Raw genomic sequence first — 14,669 nt, forward strand, 5'->3', positions numbered from 1 at the left:
CTGCACAACTGCAGCAAAAGGCGGGGTATAAATGACCTAAAATAAATAAATAAATAAATTTAACCGGTGAGTGGCTCTTTCTGGCCGGTTAAATTGTTTTCAATATAAACCAGTGAGTCAATATTCAAAGTGAGTTAACAGTGTCTTATCCAGCTGACCAGGGGGAATATTTAGCGGCATTTATCTTCTGAATATCCCCTTTAACTTCTGAAGCCAAAACCAGTTGCTTTTGTGGGTGGTCCAAGGCAGAGTTAGCACTTAACTGGATAGCTACTGATATTTAGCCCTTGACTGGATAAATTAACCAAGCAAATAGGATTGCATAAAATTAGATTAGATTAAATTAGATTTATTATTTTTTAGTTCACCTTTATCCAGGGTGGATTACAATAAAAACATACATAAAATACACAATAAGCAAAAGTACAAAACAGCAAGAACAAGACTTAGCAAACATACATCACTTAAACAGAACAATAAAAAGGCCTAAACAAAAGAAAGTCGTTTAGGTGCTTCCGAAATTCTGGCTCGCAGGTTTCACATTTGATCCGCAATGGCAGACTTCCATTCAATAGGGCCATGGATGGAAAAAATACCCATCCGTGTGAGTTCCAGCCGCAAATGATGTAATGCAGGAATCACCACTGTACCTCGGTTTTCAAGTAAAAAACTGAATCTTGGTTAATAGCTTGATGAACCATAGTCAATAACTTATACAAAATCCTTCATCGCTCTGGAAACCATTTCAAGTATTTCACACTAAAGGAAATATGTTCAGAACGGGATAGTCCCATCAACAATCGCATAGCTGAATTCATTGCTGCCTAAAGCCCTTGAAGGTAAACAATGTTACAATAATCAAGGCAACTAAGTACCAGAGGGTCCTTTTACTAAGTTGCGGGAAAAAGGGCCCTGTGGTAGCGGCAAGGTCCATTGTTCCCGCATGCCAGGTCCCTTTTTACTGTAGCCAATAAAATGCACCCCAAAATGGCCACATGGTAAGATAATTCCTACCGACTGCTCACGTGGTGGGGAGTGCTTACCACCACCCATTGTGGCAGTAAGGGCTCCCGTGGTAACCCAGTGGTAACCAGACAACGCGTGACAATTATCGCCGGGTTAGCATCACGCTAGGGAAAACAATTTCACGGAGCACCTGAAATGGCACGCCCTCCAGCCGGAACTACCACCGGCGGTCATGTTGGACCGGCAGTAGTTCCGTTTTAGCATGTGGTAAGCCTACATTGGGCTTTGCAAAAAAACCCCAAAGATTGCAACACTGTTTTAAAATCAGTCCATGACAAAATAGACTTCAGTTGAGATAACATTCTCAATTTAAAGTACAGAGAACGAATCCAAGCCTGAACTTGTGGTCTCAATGTAAAAGCAGAATCCAACAGAATCCCAAATAGCAGTCTTTTGGGCTGAAGGTTCCTTCAGATGTTTGGGGATCTGCTTTATAGCAGATTTAGAGGATTTATATACTATCAATATAAGAGCATTAGTGGTTCATACTAGAAACCAGCTCTGCAGTTTGCAAGCCTTACCTTATCTCTCAGTGGCCGAATATGTCTTTACAAGATGAAACTTTTTCCAAGATGGCTTTATACCCTGCAGCTTTTGCCTTTATTTATTTTTGTTACATTTGTACCCCACGCTTTCCCACTCATGGCAGGCTCAATGCAGCTTACATATTGTTTACAGATACTTATTTGTACCTGGGGCAATGGAGGGTTAAGTGACTTGCCCAGAGTCACAAGGAGCTGCCTGTGCCTGAAGTAGGGATCGAACTCAGTCCCTCAGTTCCCCAGGACCAGAGTCCACCACCCTAACCACTAGGCCACTCCTCCAATCTCTATCTTGAACAAAGATCTGAGAGAACTTCATAGGGAGTTAGCAAATTTTGTTAGGGTGGAAAAAAGCGAAGTTAAGACCAGAAAGCCTGCAGGGAAATTGGAGGGCAGGAGGATTGGATTTTACCCAATCTGAAATGATATACCGCATTTTTCAGACTATAAGACGCACTTTTTTCCCCCAAAATTTGGGAGGAAAATGGGGGGTGCGTCTTATAGTCCGAAGGTAGTCTTCTCCCTACTCACGCGATCTTCCCTGGTGGTCTAGTGATGTTGGGGCAGGAAAGAGCCCCCTCTTTCCTGCCCAGCACGCTGCTCTCCATCCTCCTGTACGCAGCCTGACGGTCTCGGCGAGATTCAAAATGGCCGCCGAGACTTCAATTCTCGGCGGCCATTTTGAATCTCGCCGAGACCGTCAGGCAGCAATGCATACAGGAGGATGGAGAGCAGCGCGCTGGGCAGGAAAGAGGGGGCTCTTTCCTGCCCCGACGTTACTAGACCACCAGGGAAGATCGCGTGAGTAGGGAGAAGTGGTGACAGGGCCGGGGGGAGGGCGATCCCGAACTCGGAGGGAGGGAGGGATTCGGACAAGACGCACCGGAGCACCTAGGTTTTAGAGTTGGGAAAAAGGAAAACATTTTTTTTCCTATTTCCCTCCTCTAAAACCTAGGTGCGTCTTATGGTCCGGTGCGTCTTATAATCCAAAAAATACGGTAATATTGCTTGATTTTATAGACATGTAAGAAATTGGATTTGTGATTCACAAACCTACATATCATTACTCTTTGAGAATACATTTTTGAAACACTGGACCCCAGATTATTTCTTTTATGCTGAAAGTTGCATTATGCAGGCTTCATTGAGAAAGTGTTGTCATACTGAAACCAGTAAGTGATGCCTGCTATGCTTTGTGCAAGCAGTTAGGATATTACCCACCATATACTGATCAGTTGCCTATTAGGGGTAATAAAGATTTGCCCCCAGGAAATGATATTCATTTTTCAGAACTGGAACTCAAAAGGCCTTCAGAAGTTGGAATATTTACAGGATGAGACAGGTTCTTTGCTAGAATTTCACTCACTACAACAAAGATATGGTTTTCAAGATAATGATCAGCTTGCATACTTGCAAATCCAAAATAATTATAGAGGCTCTTAATTTTTTTTTTTCATTTGGATGCTCCTAAAGTTTTGACAATTTCCAAAAAATAAACATGGGGATCTTTGAAATTTGGACCTTAACTGAAATTTGGACCTTAACTGAGTCACCCTACTTTCTAATTCTTCCTACTTTCTTACTCATCTATATGGTACAACTTTGCCTTACCCTTCACTACCAATTATAATGTTCTATTACATATTGTGTAGTCATTGCAAGTAGTATACCATTTGCAAAAAAACTCCAGACTACTATAGTATATTGAAATATTTCTTTTATTGCCCAGAGTGACTTCACTCTGTGGCAAAAAAAGTCTTTTCATATATTATAAAATCATCACCTAACCTCATTCATACCACATGAGGTATGAATGGTATGAATGAGGTTAGGTGATGATTTTATAATATATGAAAAGACTTTTTTGCCACAGCATGAAGTCACTCTGGGCAATAAAAGAAATATTTCAATATACTATAGTAGTCTGGAGTTTTTTTTGCAAATAGTATTCTGGACATTCCGGTAGTTGACTGATGTTTTCCCTACTAGGTGTATTGGTTGTAAGTAGTATACCATGCCATACTTTGTATTGTTATTTGAATATTTTTACTGCTGTAATTGCCTATTGCTCATGCTTGATCTATTCTTACTGTACACCATCTTGAGTGAATTCCTTCAAACAGGCGGTAAATAAATCCTAATAAATAAATAAATTCTGACATTGAAGAAATGAACTACACCTGCTTTGGGACCCGCAGATGGCAAAATCTATCTAAAACAGGGATATAGCCAGACCTAGAGGTGGGAGGGGGCCACAGCCCAAAGTGGTGGGGACACATTGGTCCACCACCCCTCTGCCGCCCTGCTGCTCCCCACCCACATTTTTTTGTGAACTCTTACAAAAATTCTCCTGACATGAGTTTTATTGTATAGGTCCCTGGGTCCTTTTACTAAGGTGAGCTGAAAAATGGCCTGCAGTAGTGTAGACGCGTGTTTTGGGCGCGCGCAGAATTATGTTTAAGCACAGCTACAAAAAATGCCTTTTTTGCCAAAAATGGGCATTCGGCAAAATCAAAATTGCCGCACGTCCATTTTGGGTCTGAGACCTTACCTCCAGCCATAGACCTAGTGGTAAAGGATTTGGGCGGTAATGACCTACACGCATCAGATGCCACTTGGCACGTATCCACTACATGCACCAGAAAATAAAAAATATTTTTTCAGAGACATATATCGGACGCACACTAAAAATGAAATTACTGCAAAAGTCATGCATTAGTCGGGCGGTAACTCCAATTTGGCCCTGAACTTGCTTTTTGCTCCAAACTCTTTCTCTCTAAGAAGCTGTAAAGAGGATTGTAGTTTTTCTCTTCCACAAATGGAACTAACCGGAGAGTGAAAAGGGGATTCTAGAGACCTCTATAATTTCTAGATTTTCCACTATCACTTGCCTTTTTGCCTTCTCCTGGAGACATTTTGAAGGATTTCTGTATTTTAAAGTGACAATGGCTGACTTGATTTCAAATATTATCTGAATTTCATGACTGGAAAGATGTCATGCATCTAAAGAAAGGCCCCTAATTAGAGCCGAGGCAAGCTCCTTCCAGCAGAAATTCCATCAGCTACTCTAGGCTTAAGTCGAATTCTCTTTCAAAACCTGGGGAAAGGGAAGTTTGCAACCTGCCCTGGAGTGGGTGCAACAAGGACATTTCTTGAAGAAACAGGCACAGACATTCATAGGAGCCAGTTCTGTGGGTGCTGAGGGGGCTTGAGCACCCACAATATTGAGCAAACTCCTTGACTGCGTCCAAGGCAGGGGTGTAGCCAGACTTCACAGTGGGAGGGCGCCAGAGCCTGAGGTTGGGGGCACATTTTGAGTGCCACCCTGCCACCCCCCCCCCCACCGCCACACCTCGCCTCGACTCCTCACCCCCCCCCCCCCCACCTCGCCTCCTCGCTTCCCCCACCACCTCACCTCACCCCCCCCCCACCGCCTTGCCTTGCCCCCTCACAAACAAATACCTTTGCTGAAGGGGGTCCCCAACCCCCACCAGCCGAAGCCTTCTTCAGGGCAGTCTCCGGAACAGCCGCATTCGCTGCCTGCCCCAAGCCCCCTGAGCATCAGCATACACAAGAGGAGCAAGAAGAAAGAAGAGCAGAGGGCAGGCAGCGAACACGGCTGTGCCAGAGACCACGCTGAAGAAGGCTTCGGCTGGCGGGGGTTGGGGAAATTTGCAGGGGTCCAGGCCCCCGTGGCCTCCCGTAGCTACGTCCCTGATTCAAGGCACTGTTCTTTCAAAGCTGATTGGAAGTCCTCCAACTGCATTGCAGCCCGTGGAAGGTGATGCTTCAATATTGTGTTTTCAATCGCTAGGGACAGGCTGGTTCCTTGGTGCCCTACAGAACTTGCCTGTCCCTCACTAATGAAAATGTGATAGTGAAACAGCACCAATCATTGGCAGGACCGTAGGTGGAGCAGTGGCATAGCCAGACCTGACATTTTGGGTGGGCCCAGAGCTAATATGGGTGGGCACTGTGTATATACAGTAGGTATGAGTAGTGCTTCTTGGGATACTACAAAATAATGCTTTAGAATGCACTTGATGACGGATTTCTAAGTAGTGTACCCAACAGCTGTACTGTAGAGCCCACCTGCACCCAGAAACCCACCTACATAAAATTTAAAACTGGGTGGCCCACCCATAGCTATGTCCCTGATGTGGAGGGCTCTTGCTCAGCTTAGAGGGAATAGTGTTCCAAGGAGGGGCAATTTCCATTGAGATTTAGCAGCCCCAATCATTTTGAAAAGTTGGCTTCTATGCAGACATTTCTTTTAAGCAGAAATTCACAGTCTCTCAGGCTGCTGGATGATTCATCCAAAGATGTGTGTTCCCTGGTATTAAGGGACAATTACATGGCTGGTTTGTTCAGGTGGGGGTTCCATAGAAAGCCAAGCCTGCTGACAGAAATGACCTCTGCATTTGAGTCATTATTTAAAATGGGCCAATTTCAAGTCTTTGTGGAAAAGTCCCAGCTGTAATCAGCATAAGAGCCCAGTCTCCTCCCCATTATTAACTATCAGCTGTCCCAATCTTTAGCTTCAGCCGAATCCACAAAGCACAAGAAGCAATGCTGAGTAAGTAGCTGGCTCTTGTTGGATTACCAGAGAAAATGACAAACCATGTGCTGACCTCTCGCTAGATGTCAGGATGAGCTATGGAATTAGCGTCAGCGCTTGCAGCTGCAATAAATTTGCCGGATCCTAATTGCAAATTAAAGTGAGATGTTCCAGTGTGACTGAAGGGCCTTACAACAACCTCTTTGAAAACTGGCCCCTTCCATGTTACATCTCTCCCCAGATTATCACAAAGCATGAAATTCCTGGATTTTGTAAGTACAAGCTATTGCTTGCTTGCAGGTTTAACATTTTCATTAAACTGTTTCTTCACAGAAGGTCAATGTAGAACCTGGTTGGCAACGTAGGAACTGTTTATATCAAGGCTTCTCAAAAAAGAGAGAGAAAAAGGGATACAGATGACTAGGATTCCCCTAGCTCTTAATCCCGAAGTTGCAGGGAAAGCAAGGCTAACATTTGTTATCATGTAATAGCCACTCCAGAAAAGCCCTTCGGCATTACCATTTAACAAATGATGTCACTGCTCCAGCCAATGTTGTCTCACTCTCTAATGGAGTCAGTTACTTCCAGACCTTTCCATACATAAAAGCAGGCTACACGTACAACAGAGCCTTTTATTTCTTATAATATTTATCACATCTGATATTCAGTGGGACATTGCTGAGTAGGACAGTTTATTATCTAGATAAATCCTGCTCAAAGGTCCCACACGGATTTTCAGCTGCATTTATTCATATAGGGCTAGATTCTATATACGGCACCAACAAAATGTGCCGAGAAAGGCGCTATTATATAAACCATGCTTAAAGTTAGGTGTGGTATATAGAATAGCGCTTACACCCTGGAATTCTAGTTAACTTTAGGTGCAGCCATTTGCAGAAAGCACCTCAGAGGAGAAACCTAGTGGTTAGTGCAGTGGATTGTAAACCAAGAGACACAGGTTCAAATCTCACTGTAACAACGTAGATGATGGCAGATACAGACCTGTACGGTCCATCCAGTTTGCCCAACAAGATAAACTCATTTTATATAATTCTTATGTATACCAGACCTTGATTTGTCCTTGTCATTTTCAGAGCACAGACCATAGAAACTTGCCCAGCACTGGCTTTGCATCCCAATTACTGGTGTTGCCACCCAAAGTCTGCTAAGCTACTGTGGCTCCATTCCTTCTAAACAGGATTTCTGTTTATCCCACACAGTTTTGAATTCCGTTACCGTTTTTATCTCCACTACCTCCTACAGGAGGGCATTCCAAGAATCTACCACCCTCTCCATGAAAAAATACTTCTTGACATTATTCCTGAGTCTGCCCCCCTTCAACCTGAATTCATGTCCTCTAGCTCTGCTGCCTTCCCATCTCCATAAAAAGGTTTGTTTGTGCATTAATATCTTTCAAATATTTGAACGTCGGTATCATATCACCCCTGTTTCTCTTTTTCTCCAGGGTATACACGTTCAGGTCAGTAAGTCTCTCCTCGTATGTCTTGCAATGCAAATCCCATTTTTGTCGTTTTCTTTGCACCACTTCTGTCTTTTTGCATCCTTAGCAAGATATGGCCTGAAAGGTATTCATATGCAAATAGATTTTTCCAGAGAAGGGGAAGCATTAGAACTAAAGAACTAGAATTGAGGTTGCAGGGTGGTAGACGTAGGAGTAATTTCAGGAAATACTTTTTACCAAGAGAGTGGTGGATGACTGGAATAGTCTCCCAAGGGAGGTGGTGGAGATATAAACAGTGAGGGACTTCAAAAATGCATGGGATAAACAAAGATGATCCCACCCATACTGATTTCATTCATTACAAATTCATGCTATCCTCCTTCCAGTCCTCCCTATTCCTTGCCAAACAGGACTATTACACCCAATTGACTAATTCCCTCAGCTCTAACCCTCGTCGTCTCTTCACCACCCTTAACTCCCTCCTCAAAGTGCCCTCTGCTCCCACCCCACCCCCACTCTCTCCTCAATCACTGGCTGATTACTTCTGCGACAAGGTGCAGAAGATCAACCTCGAATTCACCACCCAAACCATCTCCTCCTCTTCACCCTTTAACCCACCCCCTCAACCAAACAACCCAGGCCTCCTTCTCCTCTTTTCCTGATATCACCGAAGAGGAAACCGCACATCTTCTCTCCTCCTCGAAATGCACCACCTGTTCCTCTGACCCCATCCCCACCAACTTACTCAACACCATCTCTCCTACTGTCAACCCTCCCCATCTGTCATATCCTCAACCTCTCTCTCTCTCCACTGCAACTGTCCCTGACATCTTCAAGCATGCTGTAGTCACACCACTTCTCAAAAAACCATCACTTGACCCTACCTGTCCCTTCAACTACCGCCCAATTTCCCTCCTACCCTTCCTCTCCAAGATACTTGAATGCGCCATTCATAGCCGTTGCCTTGATTTTCTCTTCTCTCATGCAATCCTCGATACGCTTCAATCCGGCTTTTGCCCCTACACTCGACAGAAATGGCACTATCTAAAGTCTGCAATGACCTGTTCCTTGCCAAATCCAAAGGCCACTATTCCATCCTCATCCTCCTCGACCTATCCGCCGCTTTTGACACTGTCAATCACAATTTACTTCTTGCCACACTGTCCTCATTTGGGTTCCAGGGCTCTGTCCTCTCCTGGTTCTCCTCTTATCTCTCTCACCGTACCTTCAGAGTACATTCTCATGGTTCTTCCTCCACCCCCATCCCGCTCTCCATTGGAGTTTCTCAGGGATCTGTCCTTGGTCCCCTTCTTTTTTCAATCTACACCTCCTCCCTGGGCTCTCTGATCTCATCTCATGGTTTCCAATATCACCTTTATGCCGACGACACCCAGCTTTATCTCTCCACACCAGACATCACTGCGGAAACCCAGGCCAAGGTATCGGCCTGCTTATCCGACATTGCTGCCTGGATGTCCAACCACCACCTGAAACTGAATATGGCCAAGACCGAGCTTATTGTCTTCCCACCCAAACCCACTTCTCATAAGTACTTAAGTACATAAGTAATGCCATACTGGGAAAAGACCAAGGGTCCATCGAGCCCAGCATCCTGTCCACGACAGCGGCCAATCCAGGCCAAGGGCACCTGGCAAGCTTCCCAAACGTACAAACATTCTATACATGTTATTCCTGGAATTTTGGATTTTTCCAAGTCCGTTTAGTAGCGGTTTATGGACTTGTCCTTTAGGAAACCGTCCAACCCCTTTTAAAACTCTGCTAAGCTAACCGCCTTCACCACTTTCTCCGGCAACGAATTCCAGAGATTAATTACACGTTGGGTGAAGAAAAATTTTCTCCGATTTGTTTTAAATTTACTACACTGTAGTTTCATCACATGCCCCCTAGTCCTAGTATTTTTGGAAAGCGTGAACAGACGCTTCACATCCACCTGTTCCACTCCACTCATTATTTTATATACCTCTATCATGTCTCCCCTCAGCCGTCTCTTCTCCAAGCTGTATAGCCCTAGCCTCCTTAGTCTTTCTTCATAGGGAAGTGGTCCCATCCCCGCTATCATTTTAGTCGCCCTTCGCTGCACCTTTTCCAATTCTACTATATCTTTCTTGAGATGCGGCGACCAGAATTGAACACAATACTCAAGGTGCGGTCGCACCATGGAGCGATACAACGGCATTATAACATCCTCACACCTGTTTTCCATACCTTTCCTAATAATACCCAACATTCTATTCGCTTTCTTAGCCGCAGCAGCACACTGAGCAGAAGGTTTCAGTGTGTTATCGATGACGACACCCAGATCCCTTTCTTGGTCCGTAACTCCTAACGTGGAACCTTGCATGACGTAGCTATAATTCGGGTTCTTTTTTCCCACATGCATCATCTTGCACTTGCTCACATTAAACATCATCTGCCATTTAGCCGTCCAGTCTCCCAGTCTCGTAAGATCCTCTTGTAATTTTTCACAATCCTGTCGCGATTTAACGACTTTGAATAACTTTGTGTCATCAGCAAATTTAATTACCTCGCTAGTTACTCCCATCTCTAAATCATTTATAAATATATTAAAAAGCAGCGGTCCTGGCACGGACCCCTGAGGAACCCCACTAACTACCCTTCTCCATTGTGAATACTGCCCATTTAACCCCACTCTCTGTTTCCTATCCTTCAACCAGTTTTTAATCCACAATAGGACATTTCCTCCTATCCCATGACCCTCCAATTTCCTCTGTAGCCTTTCATGAGGTACCTTGTCAAACGCCTTTTGAAAATCCGGATACACAATATCAACCGACTCCCCTTTGTCCACATGTTTGTTCACTCCTTCAAAGAATTGAAGTAAATTGGTCAGGCAAGATTTCCCCACACAAAAGCCATGCTGACTTGGTCTCAGTAATCCATGTCCTCGGATGTGCTCTGTAATTTTGTTTTTAATAATAGCCTCTACCATTTTCCCCGGCACCGACGTCAGACTCACCGGTCTATAATTTCCCGGATCTCCCCTGGAGCCTTTTTTAAAAATGGGCGTTACATTGGCCACCCTCCAATCTTCTGGTACCATGCTCGATTTTAAGGATAAATTGCATATCACTAGCAGTAGCTCCGCAAGCTCGTTTTTCAGTTCTATCAGTACTCTAGGATGAATACCATCCGGTCCAGGAGATTTGCTACTCTTCAGTTTGCTGAACTGCCCCATTACGTCCTCCAGGTTTACCGTGAAGTCAGTAAGTTTCTCCGACTCGTCCGCTTGAAATACCATTTCCGACACCGGTATCCCACCCAAATCTTCCTCGGTGAAGACCGAAGCAAAGAATTCATTCAGTCTCTCCGCTACGTCTTTGTCTTCCTTGATCGCCCCTTTTACCCCTCGGTCATCCAGCGGCCCAACCGATTCTTTTGCCGACTTCCTGCTTTTAATATACCAAAAAAAATTTTTACTCTCCCTCCACTCTCTATCTCAGTTGATAACACCCTCATCCTCCCCGTCTCATCTGCCTGCAACCTCGGAGTCATCTTCGACTCCTCTCTCTCCTTCTCTGCGCATATCCAGCAGATAGCCAAAACCTGTCGCTTCTTCCTCTATAACATTAGCAAAATTTGCCCTTTCCTCTCTGATCACACCACCCGAACTCTCATCCACTCTCTCATTACCTCTCGCCTTGACTACTGCAACCTACTCCTCACTGGCCTCCCACTTAGCCATCTATCCCCCCTTCAGTCCATTCAGAACTCTGCTACATGCCTTATCTTCCGCCTGGACCGATATACTCATATCATCCCTCTCCTCAAGTCACTTCACTGGCTTCCGATTAGGCACTGCATACAGTTCAAGCTTCTCCTACTAACCTACAAATTCACTCGATCTGCAGCCCCTCCCTACCTCTCTACCCTCATCTCCCCCTACGTTCCTACCCGTAACCTCCACTCTCAAGACAAATCCCTCCTTTCAGTACCCTTCTCCACCACCGCCAACTCCGCCCTTTCTGCCTCGCCTCACCCCATGCTTGGAATAAACTCCCTGAGCCCATTCGCCAGGCCCCCTCCCTGCCCATCTTCAAATCCTTGCTCAAAGCCCACCTCTTCAACGTCGCCTTCAGCACCTAACCACCATACCTCTACTCAGGAAATCTAGACTGCCCCAACTTGACATTTCGCCCTTTAGATTGTAAGCTCCTTTGAGCAGGGACTGTCCTTCGTTAAACTGTACAGCGCTGCGTAACCCTAGTAGCGCTCTAGAAATGTTAAGTAGTAGTAGTAGTAGTACTATGTGGAAAGAGAAAGAAATCAAAACAAAACTTAAATGACCTCATGGTCACAAGTTAATTTTTAACTGCCAGACCCTTGACCATTCTTCTAACGCTTGGATATCCCTTCTCACGGTTTCTACTCCCTCCAGTGTATCCACTCTATTGGCTATCTTTGTGTCATCTGCAAAAAGGCAAAACTTTCCTTCTAACCCTCCAGCAAAATCTTTCACAAATATATTAAACAGTATGGGCCCCAGCACTGACCCCCTGAGGCACTCCACTAGTCAACTTCCTTTTCCTTCGAGCAGATTTTTTTTTCTAAGCCTCCCTCCAGGAAGAGAAAAATACTTTCTGAACCTATAAGCTATGAGACACCTGCAAGCCTGAAGGTATTTTTTTGTTTCTGGAGGGATCACATTTACAAAAAAAAAGTTACAGTGAGATTTGAACTTATGTCCATTGGTTACAGTCCACTTCACTAACCACTAGGCTATGCCTCTGTTCTGCAAGGATGCCTGTGTGGCTTGTTTTCCTCTGTTTATAATTTAAATGTTTCAGAGGTACTTTTACTAAGGCGTACTAATGGACTTAGCATGTGCTAAATGCTAAGGGAAGGGAAAGGGGACTAGATATACTGCCTTTCTGAGGTTTTTGCAACTGCATTCAAAGTGGTTTACATATATTCAGGTACTTATTTTGTACCAGGAGCAATGGAGGGTTAAGTGACTTGCCCAGAGTCACAAGGAGCTGCAGTGGGAATTGAACTCAGTTCCCCAGAATCAAAGTCCAGTGCACTAACCATTGAGCTACTCCTCCACTAGCAACATGCCATGTAGAAGCTTGCCCTTGCAGATTGGCAATGTGGCTGTGCAGGTTTCTGTTTCTGTGAGTCTGACGTCCTACACATATGTGCAGGACGTCAGACTCACAGAAACAGAAGCCTGCGCAGCTGCATTGCTGATCTGCAAGGGCAGGCTTCTATATGGAATGTTGCTAGTTGAATAGCAACATTCCATGTAGAATCTCAAATAGGGAAAGGGAAATGGGACTTGCTATACTGTCTTTCTGAGGTTTTTTGCAACTACATTCAAAGTGGTTTACATATATTCAGGTACTTATTTTGTACCAGGGGCAATGGAGGGTTAAGTGACTTGCCCAGAGTCACAAGGAGCTGCAGTGGGAATTGAACTCAGTTCCCCAGGATCAAAGTCCACTGCACTAACCACTAGGCTACTCCTCCACAAGAAGCCCATAGGTATAAAATGTGCTTCCTAGCATTTACAGCATACTAGTCATTAGCATGTGCTAAATCCATTAGCACACCTTAGTAAAAGGATTCCTCCCTTTGTAACATATTTCTTCAGGATGGATGTCTCCGACGTAAGGACCTCCTTCTCATATAAAGAAGTGCTGTGAGATGGCCATTTTTATTGGGCGTTATGAGCGAGACGTCCCAATTCTAACATAGACGTTCTTTCGAAAATGCCCCTCTTCAGTGCAAGGCCATCATCAAAAATTAGTGCGGGAGCCCTTACCCGACACCTGTGGATGGTAAGGGCTCACATGCTAATCATGCACTAATCAGTTAGCACATAGCAATGTGGCTGCGCTAACTGATCAGCACCAATAAGCCCACTTTCCACCCCCACCCACCCCAAGACATGCCGCCTAGGCCAAAATTTTATTTTTTAGCCCGTGCATAGCGCAAACACATGTGCGCCTTACTGTGGGATGCCTCAACACACCCCATGGTACACCATTTTTAAGCTGCAGTAAGCATGCATTAGTGCTTACCACAGCTTGATAAAAAGACCCCTAAATGCACTCTAACAAATGCTTGTCCCTAGCCAGCATATAAGTGCTCACAATTACATCAGAGCAGGTATATTTGTTTATTTACAGCACTTGATTTACTGCAAATGATCCCTGAGGTGACTATGCAGTTTACAATTTCTGTTACAGGTACTTTGCAATATCCCTAACGAGCTCACAATCTAAGTTGTATACGTTGTATCACGGGGCGATGGAGGGCTAAGTGGCTTGCCCAGGGTCACACAGAGCTGCAGAGGGAATTGAACCCAGTTCCCCAGGATCTCAACCCACTGCTGACCATCAGGCAGCAGCCGGAATGGAACCTGGTTACCCTGCACTAATCATTAGGCCACTGCTCCATTATGTGTGCACCTACTTTCCCTGGGGTGATTTTATGTTTCCTTTATAAAACAGATGCAACATTCATGCCTAGACACCCTGTTATAGAAGTACCGTCAATAAAATGTTCCCACATCTGATTCTCCGGTCATTGTGACATTGTACTTGCAACAAAAGTGAATGCAGCTTCAAATCGTCTGGGAATCTGAATGACTTCTGCTGCTTTTAATCTTAAGAAATCCCATCTATTTTCAGAGTAAATAGTTGCTGCCCTGGACTAATCTTCTTCCTGTCTCTAGTTTGTTCACAGTTCTCCAAGGGTGTCTATGCCATCTTCGGATTTTATGACCGAAAGACCGTCAACATGCTCACATCATTCTGTGGTGCACTTCATGTCTGCTTCATCACCCCCAGCTTCCCTGTAGATACTTCCAATCAATTTGTCCTTCAGCTGCGTCCTGAGCTGCAGGATGCTCTTATTAGTGTCATTGAGCATTACAAATGGAAGAAGTTTGTGTACATCTACGATGCTGACCGAGGTAAGGTACCACAAAACTTGAGTACATTATTTAATAAATGTGTTTTTTTAATGTATATAATTTTATGTGTGATTGCCATCTAGGTGAGACCCTTGATTAACTGTTTTGAAGTCACAGCAGGTA

At 44.5% G+C, this 14,669-nt stretch overlaps 1 protein-coding gene across 1 annotated transcript in view; it reads left to right on the forward strand.

The window, feature by feature from the left end:
* Positions 1-14,669, forward strand: part of GRIA1 (glutamate ionotropic receptor AMPA type subunit 1) — a 318,773-nt gene that overhangs the window by 130,674 nt on the left and 173,430 nt on the right. Inside the window, 1 exon segment of the mRNA XM_030211572.1 lies at positions 14,307-14,546. Within this exon segment, the coding sequence (XP_030067432.1) occupies positions 14,307-14,546 (240 nt within the window).

The sequence above is a fragment of the Microcaecilia unicolor genome, chromosome 8, assembly GCF_901765095.1.
Source record: "Microcaecilia unicolor chromosome 8, aMicUni1.1, whole genome shotgun sequence".
NCBI classification, from domain to species: Eukaryota; Metazoa; Chordata; class Amphibia; order Gymnophiona; family Siphonopidae; genus Microcaecilia; species Microcaecilia unicolor.